The following is a 23,882-nucleotide window of genomic DNA, read 5'->3' as shown; positions in this document are numbered from 1 at the left end:
GTTCTCAGAGGTGATGCTAAGAATTCAAGCTTGGACAGGGGGGCAGTGATGGGGTTTCCATCTGAAATAGGGAAGGTGAGCTGAGGGATGAGTAGAGGGGCATCTGGAGCTTCTGCTAGGCTGCTTATGTGGCCTTTCCATGAGCAGCGCCCTCCTTGGGTCATCATGACCTAGAGTCAGTCACTGTCCCATCAACTGAGTCATACTTAAAACAGAGACTGATGTGTAAATGATGATGGCAGCCTAGGAATGTACAATGATGAGCATACATCGTTAGCATAATTTCTAATGACCAGAAGGTGTGTGTTCACTGTCAAGGCTTCTTAATGCCATAGTCCCTAGGAAACCCATCGGGGAATCAGGGATTGCTCTCAGGGCATGGAATCAGAGCCAAGGGAGAAAGTTTTGACTACTGGAGACAAATTTACTGAACGTGATGGGTTTTATAAAATACGGAGCTGAAAGGTAGAGCAGGAAACTCACGGTGTGGTGGAGGAGACAGGAAGTAGTCAATTACACACTTCATATGGGTAAGTGCTGGGAGCGGGTGGGGTGGGCCCTACTCAGGAGATGTCTGTACTCAACGCTGAAGGATGAGATGGCGTCAAGGGGTGGCTGAAGCGCCCACTGGCCGTGGCCTACAAGGCGTGCTCCGTCTGACTTCTCTCAGACCTCTCTCCCCCTCACTCTCTCTGTGGAGCTACACCGGCTTTCTTGCTTTTCTTCCAGTTTGCCTGGCCTGTTCCTGCTTTGGGAGTTTTGTACTTTATCATTCCTTCTGCTGAGAAGGCTCTTTCCTCAGATGTCCTCAGAGCTCATCCCCTCAGTCCACTCGGGTCTTTGTACAGACGTTACTTCGCCACAGACTTCTCCTGTCTCTCATGGTCACTCTCAGTTTCCCATCCTGTTTTGTTTTTCTTGATAGCACCTGTCACCACCTGACATTAATTATTTACTTGTCTGTTGTCTATCTTTCCCTCTAGAGTGTAAACACCATGAAAGTAAGCACTTTGTTTTGCTCATGGCTGAATATCCAGCATCTAGAACAGTGCCTGGCATCTGCTAGGTACTCAATAAATATGTTGAATGAAGAAGGGGCAAGGACGTTCTAGGCACAGGGAAAGGCAATGTAAAGCACAAAGGTGAGAAAAAGAATGGAGTGTGGGGTGCGCGGGGGCGATTGTGGGATGTGAGGGGACAAAAGGAGGAAAGTGGCTAGAACACGACGCTCATGTTCTAGGGAGTTAAGATTTTATTCCACAAGTTAGGAAGCTCTTGTGGCAATCCAGGCAGGAAATGACAAAAGCCCAAATGAGGGCAGTGGCAGCGGGCCTGTGGCTTACTTAGGAGATGACGTCTCCAGGAAAGGATAGATAGGAGAGCAATTTAGAAGGTATAATCAGTATAACCAGTAATACTTATTGGGATGTCTGGTGTAAGAGAGAGAGGTAGGTGATGAGGAAAACACCCACCAGCTTGTAAATGTTGTATCCCAGGGGCTAAGCCTGTCTTAGGATCCACTGTATCCCCAGCAAAGAAACCAAGAGAGGAGCTTGATAACTATTCCTTGGATGAAAAGCTGAGGTTTCTGTTTTGGGCAGTTGGTAGGTGGTGGCATCGTTTACAGGGATGGGGAGGATGGAATCATGTTGAATTTGAAATTTGTAGGATAGGAGGTGGATGTGCCCATTTGGAGCTCAGTAAAGAGATGGGGCTGGAGATAGGCAAGTGCTTCGTAAATACTTGTTGAATGTTTATTTTCCCAGCACTGATCATTGTCTTCCTGGAGCTCTCAGTGTGTGGGTGAGCAAATGCGTGTGTGTGAGCATGCTGGGGGCTGGCAGGGTGGGCAACCCAATGCAAGGTTACAATGGATTATAATGAGTGTTGTGATTTCTTAGGCACAGGGAGCCATGGGAGCAGACCTAGGCTAGCCTAGGAGTGTAGAAACTCTGTAAGGAAGTTTAAGCTGACACCTGAATGAGGAATTAACCAAAAGAGGGCGAAGTTGCATCTCAGGCAGCAAGAACAAGAGGTATGAAAACTCTGAAGACAAGAAAGAAGGACGTTTTTGAGACTCCTTTCAGTAAAGGAGCTCAGGGTGGGCTGCAATACTGAGGTTAAGGTAGGAAATGTTGACAGCTGGCCTGCAGAGGTGGGTGGAAATGGTAGGATAGTTTGTTCAGGGCTTTATTAGTTGTAGTTATTGTTGTTCTATAATAAATCATCTAGTGACATAGAATAATAGTCATTTTATTTATTTATGTTTATTTATTTATGTTTGTTTATTTATTTAGGTTTATTTATTTATTTTGAGAGAGAGAGAAACAGCTGGGGAAGGTCAGAGAGAGAGGGAGAGAGAATCCCAAGCAGGCTCTGTGCTGTCAGCATGGAGCCCGATGCAGGGCTCAAACCTACAAACTGTGAGATCATGACCTGAGCTGAAACCAAGAGTCAGACGCTTAACAGACTGAACCACCCAGGCTCCCCTATTTATTTATTTTAAAGTAATCTCTACACCCAATGTGGGGCTTGAACTCATGACCCCGAGATTAAGAGTTGCATGTTCTGACTGAGCCAGCCAGGTGCCCCACAGCTGTTTTCTTTTATGGTTTCTGTAGCTCAGGAATTTTGGAAGGGGTAACTGGGGCAGTGCTGGCTCAGGGTCTCGTGTGGTGGTAGTCAGATGGTGGCAGGAGCTAGAACGAGGGGATGCTGAATAAGATGGGGGCTAGCTGGGCATCTTTTTCTCTTCATGTTGTGTTAGATGTGTCTTTCCAAGTGGTCCCTCCATATGGACTATGTTGAGTCTCCTCACATAATGGCGGCCCCAGAGCAATCAAACTGTTTACTTGGCAGCTGAAGGCTTCCAGAATGGAGTATGTCAGCAACCAGAGTGGAAGCTGTGCCTTTTATGACCTAGCCTCTGAGGTCACAGGGTGTCTTTCCTGCTGAACTCTGTAGGTAGAAACATTCACAGAAGAATATCTCTTCTTAAAAGAAGGGGCACAGACCCTATCTCTTGATGGGCAGAGTGTTACAGTCACATTGTATGAAAAGCATGTGGGTTGGGAAATGTTGTTGAGACATCTTTGGAAAATACAATCTGTTGTACAAACCATATTAAGGAGTTTGGTGGGCTTTCTCCTATGGTAATAAAAAAAACCTCTGAGAGTAAAGCAGAGAGTGACTTGTGTTGTTTGTGATTAAATTGTAGAATTTGTGATTTTTAGAAAGATTACTCTGACTTCAGTTTGCAGAACTAAAAGCAGGGAGACCGCTTAGGAAGCTGTTGCCATGATCCCAGTGAGGGAGGATAGTGGCTTGGATTAGACTCATGGGATGAGAGATGAGGAGACTGGTTAAGACTTAGACACTGATTAGATGGATATGGGTGGAGGTTGAGGATGATAAGATGACCACGTTTCTGTCTCGGGCAACTGGGTGGATGGTGATGCCAGTTACTTACAGGGAGTCAGACTGAAGGAGCAGTAGGTTAAGAGAAATTGATCAGTTTTGGATAGGTTGAATTTGTGTCTGCTGACGTCCAGTAGGTGGTTATATATTCATATGCATATGAAATTACGGTGGTTGGGCTGGTGATATACTTTCGTGAATCCTTGAATCCTCAGTGTAGAGGTGGTCATTGAAATCACAGTAGCAGATGAGATGATCTTGACCGGATGTAGCAAGAGAGGAGGAAAGGGGCGAGGTTAGCATCTCAGGAATGCCAACACTGAAGGATAAATACTCCACAACAAGGAGAAGAAGCGTCCAGAGAGATAAGAGGGAAATGGGAGTTGGTGAGTAAAAGAGAGCAATTTGAGAAGGAGTTGGTGGCCAACGGTGTCCAATCTGCTAAGAGGCCGAGCTAGATAAGGAGGGCGTTGCTTGGATATATCAACAGGAAGTCACCGTGACTCTGGAGAGGGAAATTTCAGGGCAGTGAGGGTAGAGTCAGATTTCAGAGAGATTGTTTTTATTCATCCAGTGAAACCTGAGTATCTACTATATGCCTACTTCTGGGTGAGGCCTAGGGATCCAGAAGTGACTGTTACTCAGTCTGTCCTCATTTGGCTCCGACTTGATGATAGAGACACATCAATAAACTATTCTATTGCAGTGTGGTTACTGTGGGGAAAAGCAGAGGCAGCACACCCAAGGGGGATGGGTTTACACTCAAAAGTAGCCTTTGTTGAGGAACTGTTAAGTAAGATAAGGAATGGAATGCCATTTGGAATTGACAAATAACAGGTCAGGAAAACTGTCCCTCTTCAGTGGAGTGGTAGAGTGGATATTAGTCAAGGGAAAGGAAGGGAATGTAGATATACTTTCCAGAAGACTGATTCTGTAGACAAGAAGTGTGGTTCTTGGAGGGACCGAGGTTGAGGGAGGGGTTTATGGGGAAGACTTCAGTCCTCCTTAGGCTGGTTTGGGGGTATATTTCTGGAAAAGTTGGATGAAGAATCCATACCCGACAGTCACGTCTTCTCCATGGTTGGGTAGAGTGCTTGGGTCAGCATCTGTCTCCCTTGAACTCATCCCTTTGGGAGGCAGGAATGTGTGGTGGTTAAGAGCATGGAATCAGGTCAAATTATTAGTCTCAGGTTCCTCATCTGTATAATGGAGTCTCTATCTCCTAGAGGCTTGATCTATATTTTTACCATACTTTAATCCTGTTCTGTTCGAACAGTGACCATTTCAGGAGAGCAAATAATTTCTGCTCCCGTCATGGTGGCTTACTGTCCCTCTATAGATATAGTTTTCCTTTAGAACTGCTGATGAACTACAATGCTAGATAGGCTACTATTGCGAATAGACCTTGAAATCATTTACTGATTATTGCTTAAGTAAGTTTTTTCTATGCGTGGGTGACTTCACTCATTGCTGATTTCATTGCCTGGGTAATCACGTGCTTTCCTCTCTGCCAGGAGTTTGTCCTCCCATCCCCCAACCCCAGCATGAGCCTCCCTGTGCTCAGTCCAGGTAACGGTGGTCCTGGTGCCCACCTGCACCCCCTTCGCTGCCCTAGACTGGATGGGTTGCCTCACAGTGACTTTCACAGCACCCAGTTTTTATTCTTTTTTAAACTGTCTTTTCTTTAAAAAAAAGTTTTTTTAAAATGTTCATTCAGTTTTGAGAGACAGAGAGCGAGCAGGGGAGGAGCAGAGAGAGAGGGAGACACAGAATCCAAAGCAGGCTCCAGGCTGTGAGCTGTCAGCACAGAGCCCGACGCGGGGCTTGAACTCACAGACCGTGAGATCATGACCTGAGCTGAAGTCAGTCGTTGAACCAACTGAGCCACCCAGGCTCAGGGTTTTTCTGTTTTTTAAGTTTATTTACTTTTAGGGAGAGAGAACTCACACAAAAGTGTGTGAGCAAGGGGTGGGGCAGAGAAGAGAGAGGGAGAGAGAGATTCCCAAGCTGGCTCCATGCTCAGTGTGGAGCCCGATGAGGGGCTCAATCCCATGAACTGTGAGATCATGACCTGAGCCGAAATCGAGTCGGACACTTAACCTACTGAGTCACCCAGGTGCCCCATCATCCAGTTCTTACAATTGTCCATGTTCACTTTTCTGTAAAGGCTGAGGACTGGCTCTGTACAAGGCCTGGAGCACAGTCAGTGCTCAGTACATACTTGTTCTCTGGCTGGCTGAATGAATGAATGAATGAATAAAGGAATAAATGAATTAGGAGTTCTGAAAACACCTTGCTGTCCCGCCAGGGTACTATAAATGGTTACTTTTCCTAACCAGAGAAGTGTGCAGATGGCCCCTCCTAGAGCTGATTATTCTGGCTTCTCAGAGTTCTTAGAGGACTGCCCCAGTTTTCTGCAGCCAGAAGCCCCATCACCCCAGGGGGAGATCATCCCGCTTACAGTCCCACATCCTTGCATACAATAGGGACAGCATGGCGTGCTGCGGTGTATACAAGTTTTGGAGCTGGACACTGCCTGAGTGGCCTCAGTTTTCTCAATTATGAGATAAAGACTGGGGTGCCTGGCTGGTTCAGTCAGAAGAGCATGTGACTCTTGATCTTGGGGTCGTGGATTCGACTCCCATCTGCGGTGTAGAGATTCCTTAAATAAATAAAACTTAAAAAAAGATAAAGATAATAGACCTACTCTGTCACATTAAGTTAGATGATATCTATGAGAATGCAAGGGACCTAACACTTAACGGTTAGTCACAAATGGTGTGTCCTACTGCAAATTGTATTCAGTCATATGCATCTTATTAATTTCTAAAAACTTTACTTTCCATTCCACCTTTGGATGACTTAAAAGTGGTTTTAGTGTTCCAGGGATCAGAAAGGAGAGCTGAGGGGCGCCTGGGTGGCTCAGTCGGTTGAGCGTCTGACTTTGGCTCAGGTCATGATCTCGCGGTTCGTGAGTTTGAGCCCTGCATCAGGCTCTGTGCTGACAGCTCGGAGCCTGGAGCCTGCTTCTGATTCTGTGTCTCCCTCACTCTCTGACCCTCCCCCCGCTCATGCTGTGTGTGTGTGTCTCTCTCTCTCAAAAATAAAATAAACATTGAAAAAGTTTATTTTTAAAGAAAGGAGAGCTGAGACCCTTCTTCCTCTTTGCCAGACAGGGGAACTTTTCCCTTGGCAGAGTCAGAGCGAGGTGTCCCCAAGTGCAGCCCCACCTGACTGTTTTTTCTTGAAAGCCAGCCTGCTTCGGCCACTGTTAGCCGTGTTGGACGCTTCTGCTCCTGCCTTGTCCTGTCTGTGCTTGCCTGCCCTGTGATCTATGATCTTTGGTCTAGTTTTTTTTTGTTTTTGTTTTGTTTTTGCCTTTCATGAACAGGAGCTCTTACTTCCTGTGTCTTCACAGGAGGTCTGCCCACACTGTGCCAGTCAGCCAGCAGCACATACTCAGGCCCCTCTGGGAACAGACCGTTGGTCTTCGGGGATCAGGTGTGTCCCCGATGCTTGGCCCTAGTGACTTGCACGTAGTAGGTGCTTCAATAAATGGCAGCTGGATGCATGAACAGGAGATGTGGCTCTAGATTTGGCTTGGCGGAGAAGGGCATTGTGTGCCTTTGGCTCTCAGAGTTGGGTGAGGGCTGGGCCCACTGTGGGCTAGGCACGAGGGAGGGCAGAGAGCTCACCCCGGGTCTCCTGGAGCCGCTTGTGGGCTGTAGAGGACTTTGGATCTCTGCGTGTTTGTCTGAGAGCTTGGGCCATGTGTCCTTGTGCAGCTTCTTCTGATACCTGACCACTGACTTCATGTACTTGTGGCTAATGAAGCGGAATAGGCAGATGCTGGGCCCGCAACTGATTTCTGCCCTTCACACTTTCTACTTGGCAGCTAGGTACTTTCTCAGAGGAGTTTTCTCAAGAGCCACTTTAGGTTGGAGGTGAGGAAGCTTCCACTTCACGTCCCACATTCACACACTGCATAGGCTGGAGTCAGAGCCTTGGGTTCTTTCTGGGGTGGGGCCGACATGAACTTCGGCACAAACCTTCCTCTGCAGGCAGAGGGTAGAGCTCTGTATTGGTTGGATCCTCAAGGCTCTTCAGGGGTTCACCCTTGGTCTTCTCTTTCTTCTGTTCTTTCTCTCTGACTCAGGAGAGGCTGAGGGGACAGGCTAAAGTAGGCTTGGGAAGGAGCTGGGGAGAGTGGGCCCCCACCCTGGCTGTACATTGGAATCACCTTGGGCTTTAGAAAAATGCTAATGGCCCCTTCCTCTCCCACTTTGTTTCCCCAACCAAATAAATCTGAGCCACTGGTTAGAAGAATGGGAATTGGCTTGGAGAACGAGAACTGGGGAAGTAGAAAAGTTGTTGCTGAGGAGAACTGATGGAGGCCTTGGGCGGAAAGGTTCTCAGTTGTCACTGTCCCTTAGAATTGCCTGGGAAGCCTCAAAAACATGCTGGTGTCTGGGCTCCACCCCAGCGTTTCTGACTTCATTGGCCTAGGTGGGGCCCGAGCGCTGACTTTGTTAAAGCTTGTAAAGCGATGCCAGTGTGCAGCCAGGATAAAGGAGCACCGAGTTAAGGGAAGGGTTTGGGCTTGTTCTGATCAAGGCTGTTCTGTAGGTGATTATTTCGTCTAGTGATTACATAAGGCAGCACACCCAGAGCAGGCAGATCATGACTCCTCTGGGAAACCCCGTCTTAGACTTCCTGCATCCAGAACTTCTGGGTTGGAGCCCTGAAACCCTAGGTAACATGCCTCACGTGATTCTGATGCTCGCTCAAGCTTGGGGTCCCGTTTCTGAGGGGCCCAAACTGTACCTAGCTGAACAAACCAGTAAGGATCGGACCAATAAGGACTAGCTGGCTTTGAGAAGAGAGCAGATAGTGTGGTTTAATATGAGGGCCTCCTGGTACAGACCTCCTGCTTGCTTCCTCAGAGTGGTGCAGAGCCGCGGTGACCAAAACGCTGCCTGGGTTCCAGGGGGCATAGTAGGAAGACTCTGATCCAGTGATCCGTAGGGTTTATGCTCCGTGTGTTGTCTTGCCTGCTGTTCTTACCCATGATGTATGAGTAATCAAAATGGTCCTGTAGCCTGAAAGGTAAAAGAACCTGAGGACCATCTGCTGTCTGAGACCTATTACAGCACCTAGGAAGGGTGGAAGACACAATACGTCAAGGAAGCCAGGAAGAAAATTTATTTATTTATCTTTAAGCTTATTTGTTTGGACAGAGAAAGAGAGTGTGCATATTGAGAGGCAGAGAGAGAGGTGGGGAGGGAGAATCCCAAGCAGACTCGGGGCTTGATCTCACGAACTGTGAGATCATGACTTGAGCCAAAATCAAGAGTTGGACGCTTAACACACTGAGCCACCCAGGTGCCCTGAAAACATGATATTTAAGGTATAGAGAGTATCCCTGACAACACACAGAAATACAGCAGGTAAAAGGAGGAGAGACTTGAACTTTCTGGGTTTAGGTAACACAACTAGGTTTTTTCAGAAACCTTACATCTGGTCCTTGTGAGGAAAGGGCAGTGGTAGAGTATTCTGGAAACATCTGGGTATTAGCAAGCCTGAGCAAACCAGTGAAGAGTCTCGGCTGCTCCCCAGGGGGTGTGACTCTGGCTGCAGGTAGACCAGCCTAATGCAGAGACATGCGGTTTTTCTGGAGCAACCTACCACAAAGAGCTTGCTTGAATCACTTGAACCCACAGATGGCTATCCTTTTGCCATCCCGTGGGATGAATGATGTTACCAGTCAGAGGATACCTGAGGTGTGTCACTGGTGACTCTGCACGTCAAGATAGTGAACTGAGTGGCAGATGGCATTTTCATCTCTGTTAATTGAAGGCTGTGCATGTGCAAGAGGAAAGAGAACCTAGAGCAGAGTACCTGACTGTAAATGCTAAGATGCCAGGAGGATAAACTCTGGTAAGGGATAGAGCAGATTTCATAGAGATTGGGAGAGATGTGTTTAGTGTGGCTTTAACCCGAAATTGTAAAGGAAAGGAGAAAAATGCACAGATGAAGGTACAAATCTGGGTATTTAAAAAAATGTTTCTTTATTTTGAGAGCGAGAGTGCATGTGTGCAAGTTGGTGGGGGCGGGGCAGAGAGAGAGAGGAAGAGAGAATCCCAAGTAGGCTCCACGCTCAGTGTGGAGCCCAACTCGGGGTTCAATCTCATGAACCATGAGGTCATGACCTGAGCCAAAATCAAGAGTCGGACACTTAACCTACTGAGCTGCCCAGGTACCCCTAAATCTGGGTATTTTAGAGGCTGTGAGGAATCATGTAGAAGGATAAAAGTGGAAAGCTGCTGAGTAGTGCATCTGGAGAAATAGGATAGAAGGTTGGGAATGATGCTTTTGGACTCATAAATGTTAAATAAGGCTAATAAACATTTGCTTTTCGCTAAAATCCGTTTTATTCCATTAGAAGCCGTACCTCTATAAATTTTTTTTTTTTAAAAGGTTTATCATAAAACACGTCAAACATCCAAAACTAGAGCAAATAATATGATGAACTCCCAGGGTTCAAGCAGCAGCATGAATGATTAATCACCATTGTTTTATCTATACTCCAACCACCCTCTTCACCCCACTAGATTATTTCAAGCCAATCGAAGACATCATACCATTTAACTTGTAAAGGTGTCATTGTGAATCTCCATAAGGATGTTGTTGTTTTATCATTATTATTAATTTAACATAATCAGGGCAAATGTGGAGTCCTAGTGTGAAAGTGACTATACCTACTCAGAGTTTGTACCTCTCAGAAAAAGAAATGGTGCATTTCCTCAGAAATACACTCTAAAGTTTGGCAAAGAGATGATGGAAAAGTTCAGGGAAAAGAATTTATACTCTAATAGATAGGGATTGAAAAAAAAAAAAAGACCAGAAGCTTCTCCAAAACGAAATTTTCACCTATTTTATCAGAATTATCTTATTTAGGGCACGCCTGGGTGGTTCAGTCAGTTGAGTATCCAACTCTTGATTTCAGCTCAGGTCATGATCCCAGCATGGTGGGATCGAGCCCTGCATTAGGCTCCATGCTGAGTTTGGAGCCTGCTTCAGATTCTCCCTCTCCCTCTCTCTCTGCCTCTCTTCCCCGCTTGAGCTCTCTCTCTTTCTAAAATAAAATTAAAAAAATTCTCTTATTTAGGAAGAGGAGAATCATGTGAACAAACAAATGTGATTAAACATACTGCTTTTTGATAAGCTGAGATTTTTAGAAACAAGATACATAAGAGATGGGGAGAGGTGGCATAACAAAGATTAAATGCAGGAGTGGCCCAGAGCTGTAAGAAAAGCATCCGAAGGTTGGTGCCCAGCATCAACTAAGATCTGAAGAAGACACTGCGGATGATAAAAAGCTCTAGAAGCAACATACAGAGTGAAAACAGCAAGGGCAGTTAGTTCTGCAATAACAGATGGTAGAGAGAAAGGAGAAGGCCCAGTCCTGTTTTCCTTCTAACTGTATGTAGCAGAATGATTGCTAACCTAGAAAAGGTTCAGTAAAAAACAGATCTAGGCTAACAAAAAAGCAAGACCAAGAGAATTGAGGAGATAGTAATAAAGCATACTGTTGCTTTATTTTAATTTTATTTTTATGTTTTTAAAGTTCATTTATTTTTGATGGGGTGGGGGAGAAGGGCAGAGAGAGAGAGGGAGAGAGAGAATCCCAAGCAGGCTCCACGCTGTCAGCACACGGCTCGATGCAGGGCTTGAACTCATGAATTGTGAGATCATGACCTGAGCCGAAACCAAGAGTCGGCTGCTAACTGATTGAGCCCCCCAGGTGCCCCAGTTCAACTTTAATTTTTTAATTTTTTTTAACGTTTTATTTATTTTTGAGACAGGGAGAGACAGAGCATGAACGGGGGAGGGTCAGAGAGAGGGAGACACAGAATCTGAAACAGGCTCCAGGCTCTGAGCTGTCAGCACAGAGCCCGACGCAGGGCTCGAACTCACGGACCGCGAGATCATGACCTGAGCCGAAGTCGGCCGCCCAACCGACTGAGCCACCCAGGTGCCCCTCAACTTTAATTTTTTTATTCAAGTGTAATATAAAAGGAACGGTGCACATGTCGTAAGTGTACAGCTTGATGACTTTTCACACATTTTCACATATGTAACCACCATCCACATCAAAAAACCAGCCCTCTGAACTCCTGTTGTGTTCTTCTCAGTCACTCCCCTTGTCCCCCATGCACACATGAAGGGAAATTACTATTATTCTTAGTAGCATAGATTCATTTTGGCCATTTAATATAAGTGGATATAAAGGATATGCACTCTTTTTTTTTTTTAGTGTTTATTTTTGAAAGAGAGGGGTGGGGAGGTGGAGAAGCAGAGAGAGAGTGATACAGAGAATCTGAAGCAGGATCCATGCCGTCAGCACAGAGCCTGATGAGGGGGCTCAAACTCACGAACTGTGAGATCACGACCAGAGCCGAAGTCAAGTTGGATGGACGCTTAACCAACTGAGCCACCCAGGCACCCCAGGATATGTATTCTTTTTGTGTCTTTGTTCACTTAATATGTTTGTGAAGTTTATATTTTTATAGTTGTAGATGGATCATATTATTGTTTAATATTCTACGTATTCTAAGTATTTACTTAGTCACTCTACTGTTGATTGGCATTTGGATTGTTTATAATTATTATTTTTTACAATTATTATTATTATTGTTTTTAAGTAAACCTTATGCCCAACATGGGGCTTGAACTCACAACCTTGAGATCAAGAGTCACATGCTCAGGGGCACCTGGCTGGCTAAGCTGGTAGGGCATGAGACTGTCTCCTTTATTTATTTATTTATTTTTTAAATTTTTTTTTCAACGTTTATTTATTTTTGGGACAGAGAGAGACAGAGCACGAATGGGGTAGGGGCAGAGAGAGAAGGAGACACAGAACCGGAAACAGGCTCCAGGCTCTGAGCCATCAGCCCAGAGCCCGACGCGGGGCTCGAACTCACGGACCGCGAGATCGTGACCTGGCTGAAGTCGGACGCTTAACCGACTGCGCCACCCAGGCGCCCCTCCTTTATTTTTTTTAATGCTTGTTTATGTTGAGACAGGGAGAGAGAGCGAGAGAGAGAGAGAGAGAAACAGCGTGAGCAAGGGAGGGGCAGAGAGAGAGAGAGAGAGAGAGAATCCCAAGCAGGCTGCATAATCCATGGAGAGCCCCATTCGGGGGTTGATTCCATGACCGTGAGATCATGACTTGAACTGAAATCAAGAGTTGGATGCTTAACTGACTGAGCCACCCAGGCACCCCTGAGCATGTGAGTCTTGATCTTGGGGTTGTGAGTTGGAGCCCCACATTGGGTGTAGAAATTATATTAAAAGAAAAAAAAAGGCAAAGAGGACCTGGGTGGCTCAGTGGGTTAAGCATCCAACTCTTGATTTTGGCTCAGGTCATGATCTCACAGTTTGTGAGATTGAGCCCCACATCAGGCTCTGGGCTGACAGCATGGATCCTGCTTGGGATTCTCTCTCTCCCTCTCTCTGCCCCTCCCTCACTTGCTTGAATGCACATGTGTGCTCTCTCTCAAAATAAATAAAAAACATTAAAAACAATCTTACCAAAAAAAAAAAAAAAAAAAAGAAAGAAAAAAAAGAGTTGCATACTCTACTGACTGAGCCAGCCAGGAGCCCCAGGTTATTTCTAATTTTTGACTATTACGTGGTATAGCTATGAAAATTCTATAAATGCGTGCTAATTTCATTGAATCATTTGATTGTGTCATTAGATTGCAAGGGCAGAGACACGTTTATACAGATTTCAGAGAAGTTCTTGGCAAATTCTCACAATATTCTTGTTGACAAGGTAGAAAAAGGTGGACTAGATAAAAGAATACTTTGGTGGATTCTTGGTTGATGTAGAATAATGACAGCATACAGGAAGGTCTCTAATGATAGACTACAGGGCTCTGCCTGTCTAGTCAACATTTTCATCAAGACTTCAGGGAGGACCCAAAAGGTATGCTAATCAAATTTGCAGATTTCACAAATTGAAGGCATTTGAACTACTTAAAAAAATTAGGAGGGAAAATCCATTTATTTCTAGTAGATGGGAATGATACCTAAAAATTTACAGAGGAAAGTTCCTGGGAATAATTGTTAAGGTCTCCTATTTAGGATTAAAAAAAAAAAAAAATCCCTTTTTTAGGCCCAGAAAGGGGGATAGGGAAAAGCTCATTAGTTTGAGGTGGAGTTGTAGTTGACAGTGAATTCAAACTGAAACCCCATAGTCTGCAAAATTGTCTGGAGTGTTCTGTGTGGTCTCATGTTTCCAGGGACATACTGACAAAGTGAAGTAAATGGAGAGGAGGGAACTCGATGGTGAGTGAGTGATCTGGAAGTGACATTTGTCACACAAGAGGTTGAAGAAACTGGGTTTTTAGCTTCAATGGGGGGGAAGTATCAAAAGGGACAGGGTGTTAATGTTTGATAAGAAGGGCCATTATGTAAATGAGGCCATTTATCTGGATTCTGTGTAGTTCCAGAGGAGAGGTCTAAGACTACTGGGTAGAAGTTATGAGGAAGAAGTTTTTGGCTTAGTGGAGGGAAGAGCTATTGATCTCTTTAAAAATGGAATGAGTTGTCTAATAAATAAAGTATTGAGGTTTTATAGTCTCTGGGAATTTGAAGCAGAAAATACACTGAATAGTGGCCAGAGTTTCATGTGTTACATTCTATGTGTTTAAAACTAACGGTGCTGGGAGAATTGTGGGTTTAATGTTCTTTTTTCAGGGACTTAGTGTGGGCATCTAAAGTAAATCTGGGCATCTGATCTGAGTTGGGCCTACAAGCTTTGTTGTTCTGTATCAATCTATGTGGGTGCTTTCCTGGCTTTTAGTTCTACAGCTGACGCTGGGCCTTAGTGCTAGAACTAGCCTTCTGCTCCAGGAGAGTCCATGCAGTTGGGTTTGATGAACGACCGACCGTTCAGGGGCATCTCTTTAGATGATGATAGGAGTGGCTTCTCCTTCCTCCAGAGCAGGTCAAAGCAGGAAAGGAGCTGCACCTGAGTCACGGGTCCAAGGTGATTTCCAGCCATCTTCTTGTGGACTTGGCCCAGTGTTGGGTGGAGATGGAATTACACCTAGAGGTAGGAGGGTAGAGCATTTCTGTCCTTGAGGTTGGCTTGCAGTTGCCTCCATATTACTATAAGCCTGTGGTCCCCTCCTTTTCCTGCCTCTGAAGCAGGAGGTTGGGCTCCACTTTAAGAACAGTGCACTAGGCTGGGCTTTGGGGTCTCCGGTCAGCTGTATCCGCTGTGGGCGAGGACAAACAGCCCAGTCAGCAGTGCTGCCTGCCATACCCATTTCCTGCTCCCATGGCCAAGAGGCCCTGGAGGAAGCTGGGCTCTGGGGAAGGTGAGGGCCAGCTCTCCTCAGGCAGTTCCCTGCTCCGTTTCCTTCCATAGGATTCCCTTCTTCATTCAAACAGCATCCCGGTGCTCAGGACGCAGTAGATCAGGGCAAGATGGTGGGTCGGTGGCTGGGAAAGAAGGCTCAGGTGTGGGGGGAGGGAGAAAAACTGGTGGGTAAAAGGAGGGATGCAAATGGATGGATATGGAATTCAAGTAGAGAAGCAGTAGGGATTAAAATGCAAACAATCCATGTATTTTCATTTCAGAATTTGTTGTGGTAAAGGATGATGAGTTGTCTTTTCCCTGCCCACATGCCTGGACAGAGCTGAGAACAGATGCTGTGGCACAAGGCTGCAGACAGACTCTGAACCTGAATTAATCCCTGAAGCTAGGCCGGGTTGGTGGTGTGACTGTGGTTACCCTGAGGGCTAACTATCAGTTTCTGTGATCCCATTCCCTTGTGAATATTGTAGCATCTGTTGTCCCTGGCCTTTGTTTTTATATTTTATTTTATTTAATTTTTACTTTTTTTTTAATTAAAACAATTTTTTTTAATGTTTATTTATTTTTGAGACAGACGGAGACAGAGTGTGAGTGGGGGAGGGTCAGAGAGAGAGGGAGACACAGAATCTGAAACAGGCTCCAGGCTCAGAGCTGTCAGGCTCTGAGCCCTGACGTGGGGCTCGAACTCACGGACCGTGAGATCATGACCTGAGCTGAAGTCGGACACTTAATCGACTGAGCCACCCAGGCGCCCCTTATTTTTACTTTTTTAAGTAAACTCTGCACCCACCTTGGGACTCGAACTCATGACCCCAAGATCTAGAGTCATATGCTCTACCAACTGGTAGCCGGCCAGGTGCTCCCCTTCCCCCACTTCTGCCCTTTTTTGGTCTCTGGCTGCTGTGTTATTTGTGAAGCAGCAGCAGAGCCTGAGGGTAAGGTGTAGGGGTCACAGGGTGAACAGAAGGGGCGTGAGGGCTGTTGAATGGCTGGAAACTGAAGCCCAGTGGGGAGTGAAGGATGGGTAATTGACTGGGGAGGATCAACAGAACTGAGAGATTTGTGGAGGGTGAGATAAAGGCACTTTGGTCATTTTGTAGGGTGCTTGGGAGCCAGTATGCATGTCTTTAATTATTAACCGAGCACTGAGGAGTTACCGGTGTATTTTTGCCCAGCCCTGTGATAAGCTTTGGTTGTTTATTGTCTTGTTTATTAGGCAGAAAGGCAAGTGTTTGTATAGGACTAGAATGCCCCTTCTACTGAAGAGCAGAGAAGAACTTGGGCAGGGAAAATAGGGGTATAAAGGAGGGGGGATGGGGGAGAGAGAGACAGAAGATGAGCTGTTCTTTGAGGTTGGTCTTTCCTGCTTCTCAGGACGAAGATGCTTCTGGGGCAGTGTGGTGAGGCCAGGACACAAGAAAACAGGGGATTAGGGACATTGAGGGACATGCCACCACCAGAGCTGAGACAGGGAATATTTCTTCCGTGTCAGTAGCCTGAAGCAGGCAAGCCCAGCACTGGACCTCACTTTCTGCAGTTTAAGGCAGGCTGATTCTGATCTTACCCTGGGATCTCTTGGAAGGAACTGTTAAGCCCCTCCTGGTGCTCCAGTTGCTGAGCTGGGAAGGCAGAAGCAGCAAGGTGATTCTCTGCCAGGGTGGGGAAGGCGTGCTGCAAGTGCCTGCCTGCCTGCTTAAGAGGCTGGTGGGGGATTGAGAACATTCAGCTGAGTTTCAGAATCATTTCTTTTGACTTTCTTCCCTGTCACATCCTGGGGCTATCGGTCAACTTCACAGCATGTGTGGGCTTCCCTTCTTGAATGTCATCTTCTGAAGTAGTAAACTGAAACTTTTTTGGGGGTAACAGATTTCTCTGAAATTCTGACATAAAGCTAAGGACGCTTTTCTTAGAAAAATGCATATATTTTTGGTGTACATACATAACCATTTACAAGGAATTTCAAGCATTGTGGAAGGTGTAGGTTAAGAACTCTCTAGGGGTGATCCATGGACTTTTCCAAAGCTCATCCAGGTAAAGGGATTGCCTCTACCCCCGAGGTAGAAGGACTTGAGGAATGTTTGTGGGTTTTTTTTTTTTTTTGAATGTTTATTTACATTTTGAGAGTGCAAGTGAGGGAGAGGGGCAGAGGGAGAAAGAGACAGGGAATCTTAAGTAGCAGGCTCCACGCACAGTAGAGTCTGAAATGGGGCTTGATCCCATGACCTTGGGATCAGATAACCTAAGCTGAAATCAAGAGTCAGATGCTCACCCAACAGATCCGCCCAGGTGCCCCTGTTTATTTTTGAGAGAGAGAGAGAGAGAGAGAGAGAATCCCAAGCAGGTTTCTGTGCTGTCAGAGTAGAGTAGAACCCGATGTGGGGTTTGATATCATGAACTGTGAGATCATGACCTGTGTGGCTCACTCTTTTGCAATGTCCAGTCAGGAAAAATGCTGTCCCCACTCTATAGGAACCTCAGCTCCAAGAATCTTTCCAAGTACAAAAACAAGTGGCTGAGCTGGCAGGCAGCAGCAGGAAGTCTGGCCCCCATTCTAATCCCTGGCCACATGTTCTGACCTGCTGGGCCAGGCATTGGATAAGTCACAACAGGATCTACCAAGGTTAACAATACCAGAGCGCTGAGTCCTGGAGCCCGTATCAGGAGGTAAAGGGGTGGAAAGCTGGGACAGACCATGACTTTTCGGAGCCAGTAGCGGAAAAACATCACTAATCTTGTACAGCTACCAGTTGCCTCCCACTGCTGTGAGCAAATCCAGTTACTTTGTTTTTCCTCTCTTAGTGTAAGTGCTAAGGGTGTGTGTGGTGCTGCCTACACAGATGCTCAGCAGGTGCCTTTGAATGCTAATGGTGAGGACATTCTGGGCAGAGGTGTCGAATACACAGCAGGTCAGAACCCAAACACTTCTTTGGCCAAAGGCTCTGTTTTGATGACTGCTACTGGAAATATTGCTTGAAAGTCTAAGGCTCTCTGGGTGGTAGGGACAGTCCCCAATCAATATTGTTATTATTATTTTTTCAGGTCTCTTAACCTTCATTAACTGTGCCTATGTCAAGTGGGGAACACTGGTACAAGATATCTTCACCTATGCTAAAGTCTTGGCATTGATCGCCGTCATCATTGCAGGCATTGTTAGACTCGGCCAGGGTAAGACATAATAGTGACTAAGTTTTGTGCAGTTCCTTGAGCCACACTTCTTTAAGTGCCTTTTGTGCATTCTCATTTGCTAGGTACTACTAGTTCCATTTTATTTATTTATTTTTTATTTATTTTATTTTTAATGGTTTTTATTTATTTTTGAGACAGAGAGAGACAGAGCATGAGCAGAGGCAGAGAAAGAGAGGGAGACACAGAATCTGAAGCAGGCTCCAGGCTCCAAGCTGTCAGCACAGAGCCTGACGCGGGGCTCGAACTCATGGAGTGTGAGATCATGACCTGAGCTGAAGTCGGACGCTCAACCGACTGAGCCACCCAGGCGCCCCTACTAGTTCCATTTTATAGATGGGGGAAACTGAGGCTGCAGAATTAAGTATCTTGCCCGAGTCCCTAGCTAGTAAGTTAGTGGAGATTTGTACTGAGATGACCCCAAAGCTGGTCTTGCCAGCTGTTGCAGACTGTTAAGTCCAATGCTGTGGCTGTGATTGTTCTGCCCGTGGAAGTGGGTAAGGGCAGAAATGAAACCCTTGTACCCACTCCTCTCCAGTTTCCAGGTAGGAACACATAGTCTACTACTCTATTGACCTGGGCCTTCTAAGCCCTATCCTTCCTCCATTCTGTACCAGCTGTCTGTGGGGTTAGAAAAGGGGTGGGATCGGGTAGCTTACAGGATAGGACAGAACCACATTACTTATGTTCTATAGCCCTTCAGTTCTGTCATGGTTTCTTACCCTAGAAAACCACCATGGTCCTTCCTGTCAAGATCCCCATGCTGTTTGTTCCCTGCATTCCAGCCCATCATTGTAGAGGTCTCTCTTCTGTCCCTGTTCTTTTACCACTGCCCTTGCTGCCAACCGTGTTCTAAGCCACTCACTAGCTATTACTGTCCTATTCTTTTATTCCTTTATTGGATCACCTTAAAGTTGAGGGCGAACCACTAATCCTTTTGTCTTTCCATGTTCTCTGGATTCCAGGAGCCTCCACTCACTTTGAGAATTCTTTTGAGGGTTCATCATTTGCAGTGGGGGACATTGCCCTGGCATTGTATTCGGCTCTGTTCTCCTACTCAGGCTGGGACACCCTCAACTATGTTACTGAAGAGATCAAGAATCCCGAGAGGTAGGTATCTCACCATCAATTTTCCACAGCAGTAAGGATATGCTATCATTTATTGAGTTGTGCCCGACAGCATACCACAACCACTGAGACTGATTTTATTGGTTCCACTTTAATAGATGGGAGGTCTAAAGCCCAAATACCTAGTCCGTAACAGCAGGCCTTTTCACGTCTGCTCATTCATTCCTACATTAATTAAAGCAGGTTCTACTGTGTGTTCATCCATGCTTTCATATGGCTTTTCCTTGATACTCCTCCACCTTTATCCTCACATAGATAACTTTAGGTCCCAAATGCCCCCAAACGGTCCTATTTCTTTTTTGATCCTTTGCTTTCTCAAATTTATACTGACATAGTGGTATCATGTCAGCATTGAATGCTATTGCTTCATCATTTTTATTCTAAAGTAGTCTGTAGTCATGCAGTGACAAGAGCACTGGACAGGGAGTCAAAGAGCCTGGAGCCTGTCTTTCCACTGATTTGTTGATGACCTTGAGGGAGTCCCCTGCCAACTCTGCCTGCTTCCTTATGTATAAATCGAGGGGGTTGAATTATATGATCTCCAGAGCCCTTCCTGGATCAAAAATTCAATTATTCTTGGAACTAAGAGTATGAGGGAATGGAGTTTCTGTAAATTTTTAAATCAAAATAATAAACTTTTCTTGGCACACATCCAGTGTTGCAATTCCGGGAGCAGATAACAGAAGCAGGACTGAGCCTGGGTGGTGCTTCCACCTACTGGACAGAAGCTGAATGACTTGAGAATATCCCCCCTCCCCCTCACTGTGAAGAATGCTTAGAAAGGTCATTGCTTTATTGGTCCAGAGGACCTTGTCCTTGTGTCTTTCTCTTGGCCACTGGTTAGGATGGCACAGAAGCTTCTCAAGTTGAGTAAGGGCATGGACATAGTTCCCAGCTTGCTTATGTAGATACATAGTGTTCTTCCCAACAAGAGTCTTATTCTCTGGAGATGTTAGATTTCACAATTTGCCTCCATAATTTCCTCTTAGATTTCTCCACTTTAATACAAATTTCCCAACGTTGACAATCTTGAGACGGAATCCTGACGTCAAGAGGCTTTGGATGTGAAAACCAAAAAGCCCCTGTTTCCTGTGCTATTATTCTGTGACATAGTTCTGTTAATCCTTTTTCTGCTCAGCCTTTTCTCTAAATGTGATATTCTTTTCCCTTGATGCCCTTTAAGCTCTGAACTCTGAAGAATGAAGTCATGATTGTAGGTAACTTCAAAGGCAAAAGCAGTGGGGCAATGCACAGGAGGCACCACCCCTGGATTGGTGTGGGAGTGTAAGGAATAAAGGAGATGGGGATGTGACCGTGGGACTAATGCATATTCTATTTGGTCATAGGAACCTACCTCTCTCCATTGGCATTTCCATGCCCATTGTCACCATCATCTACATCTTGACCAATGTGGCTTATTACACTGTGCTAGACATGAGGGACATCCTGGCCAGTGATGCTGTTGCTGTGGTAAAGGATTTTCACTAGCAGAAGGCTGAGGGTGTACTTGTGGGAAAGTGGGTGGTCCTTGAAAGGAATATGCTTAGGGGCGCCTGGCTCAGTTGACGGAGTGTGTGACTCATGATCTCAGGGTTATGGGTTATGAGCCCCATAGGAGGTATAGGGATTACTTAAAATTAAATCTTAAAATTTTTTTTTTTTTTTTTTGAGATAGAGTACGAGTGGAGGAGGGCCAGAGAGAGGGGGACACAGAATCTGAAGCAGGCTCCAGGCTCCGAGCTGTCAGCAAAGAGCCCAATGCAGGGCTCAAACTCACAAACTGTGAGATCATGACATGTGCCGAAGTCGGATGTTTAACCGACTGAGCCACCCAGGCGCCCCTACCTACTTAAAATTAAATCTTAAAAAAAAAAAAAAGTATGCTTACCATACTGGGCTTACAAAGTCCTGTCACCCTGGTTGTGAATGAAGAGTTAAACAAGGTAGGGGCTATCTGGGGCACGCTTGTCCATGCCTTTCATCCTGTTTAGGTCCTGCTAATGACACTTTTCTGTTCCTTTCCCTTAGACTTTTGCAGACCAGATTTTTGGAATTTTCAATTGGACAATTCCATTGGCGGTTGCATTATCCTGCTTTGGTGGCCTCAATGCCTCCATTGTGGCTGCTTCTAGGTAAGAGTGGTGTCTTTTACAGGGTGTGTGTGTGGGGGGGTATCGTGAAGAGCTATGGCAGGGAAGAGTAGGACTTATAGGACCCGGAGTGTAGTCACTGCTCCCCAAGTGATAATGATATTAACCCCTTTGTTCTTGTTTCCATCAGCAGCCTCCAGTTCTCACTAATCTCTATAACTGAACTCTATTCCATATTATTCAAACTCTTTTGAAGGAGGGGATGGCAGAAGAAGGGCTATGTGGTATGCGAACCAGCCATACCCAGTGTCCCACAAGTTTCTCAGCCTCTTTCATCTTACCCCAAATAGGCTTTTCTTTGTGGGCTCAAGAGAAGGCCATCTCCCGGATGCCATCTGCATGATTCATGTTGAGCGGTTCACACCGGTACCTGCTCTGCTCTTCAATGTAAGTGACCTCAAATGGGGCTGAAAGCCAGACTATGGGGGAAATGTTAACAGTACACACAACTGTTCTGGATTCCTCAAAGCTCTAGAGTCTAACAGAAAAACTGCCTTCCATAAAAAAATGGTAACCTCCTCTGGTCTAGGATAAGGCATAAAGCATGCTGAATATATTGAGATGAAATGACTGCCAAGATTAGTAAGTGCTGTAGTGTTTAAAGGAAGAAATGATCTTCCATGGGGGCAGAAGGTGCATGAGAAAAGACTTCTTGGACAAAGTGCATCTGAAGTGGATTTTTATGTTAGGTAGCAAAAGGTGGAGATGGGCTTTAGGTTAAGAGAAACTGTATAGGCGGGGGGGGGGGGGGGGCATGTGGCTGGCACAGGTAGTGAAGCATGCAACTCTTGATCTCGGGGTTGTGAGTTCAAGTCCCACACTGGGCGTAGGGATTAAAAAAAAGGGCATTAAAAAAAACCCCTTGAGTGACAAATGCTGTGAGGAGGAGCTGACTTCTGCTTGTGCCTGCAGGGTATCATGGCACTGATCTACTTGTGTGTGGAGGACATCTTTCAGCTCATTAACTACTACAGCTTCAGCTACTGGTTCTTCGTGGGGCTCTCTATCGTCGGTCAGCTTTATCTGCGCTGGAAGGAGCCTAATCGGCCTCGTCCCCTCAAGGTAATTCACCTCCCTCTTACCTTTGCTCCAGGGGATTCTTTCAAGACAGAACCCTCTGCCTAGGATTTGGTGGTGGTAGTGGGTGGAGATGAAGGGGATGGAAGGGCTCAGTGCTGTAATCTTCACAGGAGAAACTGCTACTGTAGCTAACGTCCATTGTTTTGTCTTGTGCCCTTCAGCTCAGTCTTTTCTTTCCCATTGTCTTCTGCCTCTGCACCATCTTCCTGGTGGCCGTACCGCTTTACAGTGATACCATCAACTCCCTCATCGGCATTGGCATTGCTCTCTCGGGCTTGCCCTTTTACTTCCTCATCATCAGAGTGCCAGAACACAAGCGACCTCACTGCCTCCGAAGGATTGTGGGTAAGCCTTTGGGTCTTTTTTTTAAAGTAGGCTCCACACCCAGTGTGGAGTCCAACGTGGGGGCTTGAACTCCCAACTCTGAAATCAAGACCGGAGCCTAAATCATGAAATTGGATGCTTAACCAACTGGGCCATCCAGCCACCCCTCCCCACCGCCCCAAGCCTCTGGATCTTCGAGTTGGCTTAGCTATTGTGTACGGCCTTTCCACAAATCTCGTCCCCCTAAGTCACCTTTGCCGTTGGCTCTTCCTGTTAACACTAAGGCTTAAATTAATTGTCCTCCAGGCCAGCCCTGTTCAGTGCCACTTGAGCTCAGTTGACCTCTTCTCACTTTTGACTCGCACTTCTCTTTGTAGCATCCACTACATGGTACCTCCAGGTCCTATGTATGTCAGTTGCTGCAGAGATGGATTTGGATGATGGAAGAGAGATACCCAAGCAACGAGATCCCAAGTCTAACTAAACACCATCTAGAATTCTAAGATGTGGAAAGCGGGGGCCTCTTGTCTCTTGCTGGCTGGAGCCAAGGAGGAGAAAAGGAAAGTACACTTCTTTGTTGAAGCTGCTCAGACCAGGCTTCTGGACAGGTGCCTCCAATTTTTGAACTTGCTTTTTGAGAGATGAAAAGTAATTTATTTGTTTTGCTACACACTGTTCCAGATTTTTTTTAAAAAAGAGACAATATAGCAGACTGTGGTGGGGAGCATGTCAGGTGTGGGCTTGGTTGTACTAGTAGCATATCCCTGTGTGTCAAGATGTTCACTCACTTCTGGGTGTGCCTACCCACTCCTTTCCTTTAAAAGGGCCAATAATGCTCCAAACTTCCTGTCTCCTTTAGAGAGAGAGAGACATGAAACTGTCACAGGTGCTAGACAATAAACGTTATGTTCTAAACTTTGAGTGGCTTCATTTTAGATAGGTGTCTGCTTTTAGTGTTCCTCCTAGCCTAATGAAAACTGTCCCAGTCTTCTGCTTGTCTCTCAAGTCAGCTGTTGGAGGCTGATGAAACCAGTCTCCATGCGAGAGAGCACAACTAAGTTGCTCTAGCAAAATTTTAGGTTGTTAGATATCAACTACTGTCCTTTGTACTGATCACTAAGAAATTGAGCACATCTACTTGAATATTTTATAGGATCCAAGATAAATAAATGGATGGAAAAATCCATGTGTGAGGTAGGAGTTTAAGATCA

The 23,882-nt window shown here is 45.8% G+C and overlaps 1 protein-coding gene across 5 annotated transcripts in view; it reads left to right on the top strand.

Annotated features, from left to right (window-relative positions):
- SLC7A7 (solute carrier family 7 member 7) overlaps window positions 1-23,882 on the top strand; it is a 35,708-nt gene that overhangs the window by 9,695 nt on the left and 2,131 nt on the right. For 3 of the 5 annotated variants that reach the window (XM_047075429.1, XM_047075430.1, XM_047075431.1), the window contains exons 3-10: window positions 17,846-17,971; window positions 18,955-19,099; window positions 20,464-20,587; window positions 21,146-21,249; window positions 21,558-21,654; window positions 22,180-22,329; window positions 22,509-22,692; window positions 23,049-23,586. In XM_047075429.1, coding sequence (XP_046931385.1) covers window positions 17,846-17,971; window positions 18,955-19,099; window positions 20,464-20,587; window positions 21,146-21,249; window positions 21,558-21,654; window positions 22,180-22,329; window positions 22,509-22,692; window positions 23,049-23,155 — 1,037 coding nt within the window. In that variant the 3' untranslated portion in view covers window positions 23,156-23,586. Of the gene's footprint in view, window positions 1-17,845; window positions 17,972-18,954; window positions 19,100-20,463; window positions 20,588-21,145; window positions 21,250-21,557; window positions 21,655-22,179; window positions 22,330-22,508; window positions 22,693-23,048; window positions 23,587-23,882 lie in introns of those variants that run through there. The other 2 variants (XR_006961314.1, XR_006961313.1) reach the window with 1 other exon arrangement.

Source organism: Lynx rufus, unplaced genomic scaffold, assembly GCF_022079265.1.
Source record: "Lynx rufus isolate CCGP_SWC_20201006 ecotype Redwood Valley unplaced genomic scaffold, mLynRuf1.p SCAF_13, whole genome shotgun sequence".
In the NCBI taxonomy this organism is placed as follows: domain Eukaryota; kingdom Metazoa; phylum Chordata; class Mammalia; order Carnivora; family Felidae; genus Lynx; species Lynx rufus.
Note: the sequence above shows the minus strand (reverse complement) of the source record. Positions and strands in the feature narration are given on the sequence as shown.